The sequence below is a fragment of the Plectropomus leopardus genome, chromosome 19, assembly GCF_026936395.1.
Source record: "Plectropomus leopardus strain MGB_pleo_1.0 chromosome 19, ASM2693639v1, whole genome shotgun sequence".
Taxonomy (NCBI): domain Eukaryota; kingdom Metazoa; phylum Chordata; class Actinopteri; order Perciformes; family Serranidae; genus Plectropomus; species Plectropomus leopardus.
The window spans coordinates 2166712-2176432 of NC_142194.1; the positions used below are offsets into that span (position 1 = coordinate 2166712).

Consider the following 9721-nt stretch of genomic DNA (forward strand, 5'->3'; position numbering starts at 1 on the left):
GGGCAGCAGTCAGACTGAAGCCGGATAAACTCGGAGCTGCAGAGCAGATCAGCTGTTCAGACCGATTCAACCGTCCGTCCTTTTTCTCTGGATGTGGACATGATGGAGTGTCCTCGCAGCGTCCTGAACAGTCCCAGTGTGGAGCTGAAGAGTCTGCAGCTGTGTGACAGGGAAGGTCAGTGTGTGTGTGTGTGTGTGTGTGTGTGTGTGTGTGTGTGTGTGTTAAACAGTCAGACCAGAGCTGCTGCCAAATAATCTCCTTCATATCACGCTGGAAATCACCTCGTCCGCGCTGCGTGTCTGAATCAGAGAAAAGAGTTGGATTTACTCGGTTCAATATTGGTTACACACAGATCGTAGAATTGTGTTAAATCAACGAAAACTATTTATTCTCAACCATCACCAGTAATTTATGTTGACAAAACATAACTGAAATGTAATTTAATAAAATAATTTATCTCTTTATTCCAGCACTGTTCGATCACTTAACTTTAACAATGTTTGTTAGCCGAAAACCTAAAACTTTAGGGAATAATTTGACTCATTAAGGTCGACAAATCAGATTTGAGGGAGCGTTTCCCCCCTCTGGCTCCGCCCCTGCTCGCTCATAAACCGGGATGAGCTTCATCCCCACGCGACCTTATGAAGGGTCATGTGGTAGATGATGGATCTGTCTCCGTGAGTCGTCCCGCTGCAGTAGACTGTAACATTAGGACGGGATTAAAATCAGCTCCTGAAGGGTTAAATCAGAGGTTTAACGTAGACGTGAGATTAAAGGAGAGGGAGTCGGGTGCGGCTCGCTGGCTTCGTGTAAATGCAGCTGGTTTGGGTCTCAGATGTTGTTCGGCTGCTCTGATTTGAATGTGGATGTAAACGAGACTAACGGAGCAGAGCGAAGCTGCACCGACGACACGAAGGGCCTCGTGCTGCAACGTTATCTCAAAATACTCTTCATCATACCGAACACTGCAAACCACCCAAATCTGCTCTGACCAGGTGTCACCTGTCAGCACAGGTAACGCCCCCGAACACCATATAAGGGCAACGACTGGAGCGATGACACCAAAAAAAAGATGGAAGAAGAAGAAAAACTTCTGCAGTAGTGACTGCCGTTCTGTTAAATAAACTTAAAGTAAATGTGATTTCAGGAAGATGCGTTTAAGTATTAAAAGTAAAAGTACATATGCAAAAAGGTTTAAATACATTTAATAAATTAAAATAATTATTAAATTCCATTTAAATTTAAATATTTGCACAAAAAAGACTTACACAAAAGAAATAGTTGCCAATCAATTTTCTAATTAATCAATTAACTGTTTCAGATGCTCTTACATTTTCATATTTTTGGTTTGTGTGAAAAAATCTTAATTTGCCAAGTACTTATCTAAAAACAGTAGTTGAGTAAAAAGTTCAGTATTTGAGTAAATGTACTTCACTATAGTTCAGCTCTGGTCAGCAGAGGGACGATCAGTAACTGAAATTAATATATATATATGTAACATATACGTTTAAATTAAATGATATTTATGCATTTTTTAAATGTCTCTCAATTATAAAACTTAATTTTCCTTTTGTTGGACAACAATTTTAGGACTGTGACAGCAAGTTTCTCTCCTCTCATCTTGTTACGAGCGCTCTCGACCTCTCGTAAAATGTTCTCTTACCGAAGAGAAAAGCAAAATTAAGAAAACATTGGTGAATCCCAAAAATTAATGCGTTCTAACAAAATAAGAACAAACCCCAGATACGAGCAAAAAAAAGTTTGTAATAGTTTGAAAGTATGTTTGTATGTTGTTTCTTGCATGAGGTTTTTTTTCTCAGTCGTGTCAGGTGGATGCATATTTGAGGACGGCGGTCTGTCTCGGTGATAATCACGTTTGATTTAAGGAACTTTTCGGAGGTCACAGAGGAGGAGAGGAGAGGCCTCTCAGCTCTGCTGCTCGGCAGCAGCTTTGTTTGTGGACTCAGACTCTGAATCTGCAGAGTCTCTGTGGCTAATTACCTTCACATGGAGAGAACGGACGCTTCACCTCCTCCATTCAGACAGGATGGAGGGATGAGGAGGAGGAGGAGGAGGGGGGAGGAGGGGGGAGGTCAGCTGTGTGGAGTTTAAAGGAAAGTTTCCGGGGAAGAAAAGTGAATTTGGTTTTCTGGCGTGTTAGACTTCACAGAGCTGTTTTCTCTGGAAGAAAAAGTTTGGACGCTCCTGATTTAAAGTTTTAATCAGTTTCTTTTTTCTCACTATAAAAACACAAGATGAGTCGTAACAAGACGTTACATTTTGAGCTGTCCTCCTCCTCCTCCTCCTCCTCCTCCTCCTCCTCAACAGGCTCCTTGTTCAGAGTCTCTGAAGCCTTTTGTCCTCCGAGCCGAACTCTGGAGAGACAAAAAGACAGAGAGGGAGGGAGGAGGTGGATGCAGAGAGAGGACACGAGTTGGACAAAATAAAGAAATCTTTCACTGTTCAAATCATCCTGAAACATCTTCGTCTGTTGTGATTTATTAGATTTTAGGAAAGTTTTACTGCTGCTGAAGGAGTGTTTTATCACAGTAATGTTTCAGATTTGAGTCCTGCGTTTATGTTTTCACGCACTTCTCCAGGTCAAAATCGCGTTACATTTGTTAAAGTACTCATGTAGCTATAGTTTGTTTTTCTTTTCAAAAAAACAAAAAAAAAACAATATAATTTTAAACATAATTTACAAAAGCATAAAATATTTTTGTTTCTTTAACCCTTTTAATCCTGAGAATCAGCTTAAACACGCAAAGAAGTTAAGAGCTGCAAGAAAATCACCTGAAATGTTGTTGTTGAATTATTTTATTTTATTTTTTGAAGTTTTCTGGATGTTTTTAAAATGATTGTGTTTCTGGAAAATTGTGGAACATCTCTTGCTAAGTTGCTAATTGGCTTTTCAGCCATGTTTTGTATTTATGTATTTATTTATTTAAGAAATTAAACCAATTTTCTCAGATTTCAGACGTTTAAATACTTGTGAAAGGCGTCTGAATGCTGCACAAGGAAACTGATGTTGTTCCAGGCTACAAAAAGTTAAATTTTAGTAAATAAATTAAAGTAAATGTGAAAGTATTGTTTTTACTTGGCCAATGATGTCATGAAATGCACCGCGACAGTGTGTGATCACCACATGATGCTGCGGTTAGTTGAATGTATCACATGTGACCTGATGTTCCACATGTGATAAACATGTCAAACGTGCCATAAACACACAAACCCACGTGGATTTCAGCTCTCAGCTTGTTGTTAACAGTTAAAACATTGATGAAACGTCCAGCAGCATGTCTCAAACTGATGAACGTGAAAAAGCTCCAGTTTCTTATTTACAGTTAAACGGAGTCGATTCACAGTTTGAAGCAGATGCAGCACGTTTCCGCTCACACGTTTCTGTGTGGAAGCTGATGCGTGTGAACCGACTCCCCTCAGGCACGGCGTCTGCGGACAGCGGCCTCGGCGACGTGGACGACCTGCCGGTTCCTCGGCAGATCCGGATCAGTAACATCACCTGTGACTCGTTCAAGATCAGCTGGGACATGGACGGCCGCGGCAGAGACAGGATCACGCACTACTTCATCGACCTCAACAAGACGGAGAATAAGGACTCCAACAAGTTTAAACACAAGGTCGCGTCCTCCATCATCTTCACGCCAAAAACGCTGACCAGATCTCTGGGATCGGTGTGAATGTTTGTTTTTCACCTGCGTCTGTCCTAATCATACAGAACATGTATTTTCAGAATTTAACCCTTTAAATGCCAGGTTTATATCATGATGCCTCTATGTTTTTAGGGGGAAAATTACACAAAATTGAATCATTTTCAATATGCTACATGCAAAGTAGATTTTTTTTTATTAATATCACAGCCTGGGATATGCCAATGATAACTAGCAATACTAATTTTTATATATTATTTTTGGACTCACTCATGTCACTCTGCACCCAAAATGCAGTTTGAGTTTTTTTTTTTATCTATCATCAGTCCAAATCCTAAATATCAAGTATTAATTTACAGTTTTTAGATGAAAAAAGCAAACAAACAAAAAAAAATTCTGTTATTTTCTACACACTACATGCAAACAAAGTTGTTGTTGTGCTTTAGGAAATGCTTTTTTGTTTTCTGAAGTGCATTGTTTTGGGAAATGTTATGGTGTTGTTTTGGGAAATGTAGTATTTTGAGAAATGCTTTTTTGTTTTCAGAAATTTTGTAGTGTCTTGACCCTCAGGGCCACTGAAGAGAACTAAATACCGTCCTCCTGCTGTGTCTGTATTTTTTAGGATGTACCGACGAAGCTGGTGGCGAAGGCGGTCCCCCTGCCGATGACAGTGAGAGGTCACTGGTTCCTGAGTCCCCGCACTGAGTACACCGTGTCCGTCCAGACAGCCGCCAAACAGCCGGACGGAGACTACGCCGTCTCTCAGTGGAGCGAGATCATCGAGCTCTGCACCGCAGGTCAGATACCTCAGCACTTCTGTCAGTCCACGAACTCACCTCAACGCTGTCTTTGGTTTTTTAAAACTCTTTCCTGCAGCAGCTGCATTAAAACTACTGAAAGTTTCTGTTTAAGCAAAGGTGCAGGTTTGGTTTCAGAGGTGAAAAAGACAATACAATCTGAGATTATTTTTTTCTTATTAAATAAATAGATGATCTCTCCTTTAATTTTGGATAGTTTTTTTATTATACCATGTTAAAAATCTCACCAGTGTGCCTTCACTTGCTAAATGTTTAAATTAACGATCTGTATTTTTCTGGTTGTATTTAAATTTGGGCTGTCAGCGGTAACATGTTAGTGACAATGCAATTAAGACCTGTACATATACGTTTTTGTTTTTTTTTTATCACATAAATTGTTGGCCATGTCAAGCAAACTCCTCAAGAAGGGTTAAATAATGCTCAAAAGGTAGGCCTAACTCTGAAGATGGAAAAACAGCATTTCACATGGTTCCCTTGACCTCTGACCTCCAGATATCTGAATGAAACTATGTTCTGTGGGTACCCATTAATCTCCTCTTCACAGACACGCCCACTTTATGCAGCTTTTTTTTGCTGTTGTTTGATTCCTAATTGAGACAACTTCAAAATTGTTTTGAAATGCAAAATACTGAAATGAAAACAAGTGATTTAAAAACTGTGATTAATCCAGATTAAAAATTGAATTTCTGCCACTGATCGCAATTTTAGAAAAATTTATCTTTTGACAGCCTTAACTTACATTTATCTGTAATTGTCTTCATCTCTATAGATCATATCATGTACAAGGCATTATGTGAGTTAGATGAAAAGGTGAATCTTTAGCTGCTGGTGTTCTGTCAGCGTGTAGTCGCCTCACAAGCGTGCATAAATGTACACGCGTGTGTTTTGCATGCAGATTACTCCACCGTCCATCTGAACCAGCTGCTGCAGAAAGCTGAGGCGATCGCCGGCAGGATGCTGCCGTTCACCGTCTTCTACAGAAACCAGGAGAAGGAGTACTTCCAGCAGGCCAGGTGTGTGTGTGTGTGTGTGTGTGTGTCTGTCTGTCTGTCTGCCTGCCTGTCTGTCTGTGTGTGGTCTTGTACATGCTACATAGTGAGGACCAGAAAGTGTTTTTGCAGCCGAAGGAGGGCATTTTTGGAAGGTGAGGACATTTTGACCGATCCTCACTTCTTCAAAGGACCATTTGCTATTCTTATTAGTCATGCCTCTACTATTAATATTCTCTTATGACTGTTATTGCCACTCACATAAACTGCAATATTTGCACATAACATAGTTTGCTATTATCAGTTACATTTATCATTTTTATGTCTATTACAATTGTTATATGTTATGTTATTGTTACCGTTATTGTTGTTGTGCATCTCTCTCCCTCTTTCTTTTTGTCATCTACTGTAATTGAATTGTTTTTTACAATTTCTATTGCTGCCTATTGCTGCCCCCAGTTTCCCCCCCCCCCCCACCCCGTAGCTCTTCCCGAGGTTTGCATCATGTTTGTTTCTGCTGTTACAGGGTTTTTTGGGGGGGATTTTTTCCTGTCAATGTGAGGGTCTGAGGACAGAGGGATGTTGTATGCTGTAAAGCGCTCTGAGACAATGGGCTTTGTAAATAAAACTGACAACTTTGAGGGTTAACATTTGGTTTTCGGGTTCAGGTTGAGGGTATGGGGCTTGGGAATTTATTATTTAATTGAGGGTCCTCACAATGATATAAGTACAAGGATGTGTGTGTGTGTGTGTGTATGTGTGTGTGTGTTTGTGTGCTGGTGTCCTCTGTCTGTCCTGCTGTGTTTTAACCCTGCTGTGTCCTGTCTGCAGCCCCTCTTATCGCTCCAGAGACGCTCAGTGCCGTCGCATGCTGCCGTCGGTTAAAGACAACAGCGGCAGTCATGGGTCGCCCATCAGCGGTAAACTGAAGGGCGTCTTCTTCAGCTGCAACACCGAGTTCAACACAGGAAAACCCCCCCAGGACTCCCCCTATGGACCCTACCGCTTCCAGGTATTATTGTTTTATTACTGTATTCCTGATACGAGCAGATCGACTTGCTGTCCAGAGCCCGGACTTTGAGAACGTCTGTTTTATGGTGTCTCTTTACAAAGTTACACCGCCAACTGCTGTCTTTGCATAAATATTACATTGTTTTTGCTTGTTGCTGCAGATTTGCGCACACGAGGATTGTTCTCTCAATTTTAACATATGTTTGTAATTTTTTTTTTAAAATGTGAAAGTAAACACCATTTTTTAGTAAGGCTATTCTTGTTTAAATGTGGCTTCAGAGAGGAGCTCAGACATCGGGGAGGAGCTCGGAGTAGAGCTGCTGCTCCTTCGTGTTAAAAGGTGTTTCAGACAGTGAAGACCCAAGGCCTGGAAAGGGTTGCTGGGAAGAGGGATGGCTGGAGTACTTTGCTCAGCCTGCTGCCTCTGGCACTAGATAAGCCGTTGATGTATTAAGAAGATCTGGATACAGCTTTGAGGCGGGGCACCGTTAATTTCTGAAGTAAAAAAGAAGCTCTACTTTAACAGTATGAAAGTACCAGGATCTTTCATATAATGGGGCCCATGAGGCTTGCAAACTAGAGACTTACAGCGGCCAAGCGTGACTGAATCTGCCCGAGCAGGTAACTACCATCGGCAGAGCGACTGACTTCCAGTGTACAACTTTGCTAGCTTCAATGGCGGTCTGCGCCTTTTTTAGACTTTTCAAATGTTATCGAACTGGACAGCTTCAGTCTCAATAGTAAAATTAGTTGTTTGCAGGGGGTTTGATGCTCACAAAAAGTTATTTACCGATTTACAGATGTCTCTTACCCAGTCTAAGTCAATGGGGAAAAAATGGGCATCAGTGACGGACCTGGACGAAGTAATTTCACTTTTGGCCACTATGTAAAATTAGCTTCAGAGCTGGGAGCATTTCCTGGGATCTTGGAATAAGCAGGGATGGATGGATGGATGGATGGATGGATGGATGGATGGATGGATGGAGAAGTAGCACTCACACTGCATTTGTCTTTGCACAGATCCAAGCAGAAATCCTCTTCAACCGGACCACCAACATCTACTTTGGGGATTTCTACTGCATGTACACGTCCTACCACTATGTCATCCTGGTCCTGTCTCCCGACGGCTCTGACGGAGACGCCTTCTGTAAAGGGAGGCTGCCGGCACTGGACAGGTCCGACAACCGCTTCCTGAGCTGCACCGAGGAGGAGGACGGCTCGCTGTCTTTCCGCCACGCCCAGGACGTCATCCTGGAGGTGATCTACACTGAGCCGGTGGATCTGTCTCTGGGGACGGTGGAACAGATCAGCGGACACCAGCTCATGAGTCAGTCCACCGTCAATGCCAAGAAAGACCCCAGCTGCAAGATCTGCAACATCAGCGTGGGACGTTAGCCGGATCTTTTGACTGGACGGCCGGCTAACCTGCTAATAAGCGACATGGTGATTTTAGCCGCTAATGAGCTACTAATTAAATTCACCACCTGCTCGTTGCGGGATGCGTGGATAGTTGCTTGTAATGCCTGTTAATCAAACACTAAAACCACTACTGTTTGTCGTCACCTTATCACACCTTCAACTGATTCTGGTTTTAAACCATCGCTCTCAGTCATCCAGAAATTATAGAGCCATAGTTACGTATGTAACTTTTAAAGATAATGCAAAGCCGATGTGAAACCAGAACTTTATGATTCTGTGAGAGATATGTGAGTCCGTTAACGAGTCGAGTGTCTCTGGTGGGTTAACGTGTCAAAAGTAATAGCAGGACAACAGGACTGAATTCTGAAATTTAACCTTTTAGGGCTCCGCTTTAATATTACACATACACACTCATGCTGCTCTGCGCACAAAATGCACTTTTCAAAATCAAGCTTTAAAAAGATATTCTACATAATAACATTTGCTTCTTTCATTTATTAATTTTTTTAATTGAACATCAGTCCTAATCGTAGTTTTCAAATATTAATTCATTTTCAGAATTTTAATCTTTGAAATCATTATGCTTTTATTATTATGTTTTTAGATGAAAAATCACTAAATTAATTGAGTCATTTTCAATACACTATATGCAAAGTAGATTTTTTTGTATTATCACAACCTCAGATGTGTCAGTGATTAGCAGCAACACATAAGAGCGCCTTGAGGGATTTTTTTTTCCAAATTTAGCACAAACTCAATGATGAACTGATTGGATTTTGGTGGTCATCGGTCGAAGGCACTATGACCTAATCTGTCTCATTCTTATGAACACAGTATCTCAAGAACACCTTAAGGGATTTATTTTTCAAATTTGGCACAAACGCCCTCTTGAGTCAAGGATGAACTGATTCAAATTTGGCGGTAAAAAGTAAAGTTTGGTGTAACCTCACGTCCCTCTCATTCTTGTGAATTGAATATCATTTTGAGAACATGTTGAGTACATTTCTTAAAATTTGGCACAAACATCCACTTTGAGTGGTCGAAAGTCAATGTGATCCTGAACACAATATTTTAAAAAAACATGAGGGAATTTATTCAAATTTGGCACAAACATCCACTGAGACTCAAGGGTGACTTTGTTTTGAATTTGGTGGTTAAAGGTCAAGGTCACTGTGACCTCACAAAACATGTTTTTGTCTGTAACTCAAGATCAACTTCACAGTGACATCATAATATTGAACAAAACACTTCATTAGTGTCGTATCTCAGGAACAGAAGGGGAGACATTTCGTTGCTGAATTGGTGACAACAACCTGTAAATTGGGCTGACTGTAGAGAAACTCTGTGTGACTCGTCCGTGTTTTCACTGACATGGATGTAATCTTTAACTGTAACTTGACTGGTTTGTGAAGCGGTAATTCTTGTCTTACATTTTGCCAATTTGCTGCTGACATTTGCAAAATGTCACCTTTACCCACACAAGAGAGAGACCCCCTGCAGAAGGCAGCATATTTGAAATGTCAGTCAGAAAACGTATGCTCACGTAAACGCCATCGACAGCTGCTGATGACGAATCAGGGCGTTGAACAGTTGTCCCATTTTATAGAGGAAGATTTCAACCATAAAGAATAAGAAGTGGGAACATATTTTTCAACATCTATTAGAATAGAAAAAGCTCCTCTAATTAAAAAGTATTTTTATCTGGCAGTTAATGTGTTACTTTTTAGATTTATTTCCAGACAAGTTAAACCTTGTTGCTGCTAAATGTCTCACTACTGACAAGGTGCATTTTCTCAAATATATATTTTAAATCAA

The 9721-nt window shown here is 40.8% G+C and overlaps 1 protein-coding gene across 1 annotated transcript; it reads left to right on the forward strand.

Moving 5' to 3' along the window:
* LOC121940120 (phytanoyl-CoA hydroxylase-interacting protein-like) lies at positions 1 to 9721 on the forward strand. Its single transcript, XM_088070307.1, has 6 exons — positions 1 to 175; positions 3443 to 3639; positions 4292 to 4466; positions 5383 to 5500; positions 6308 to 6488; positions 7508 to 9721. The coding sequence occupies exons 1-6, from the start codon at positions 100 to 102 to the stop codon at positions 7880 to 7882; spliced, it is 1122 nt and encodes a 373-aa protein (XP_087926433.1). The 5' UTR covers positions 1 to 99; the 3' UTR covers positions 7883 to 9721.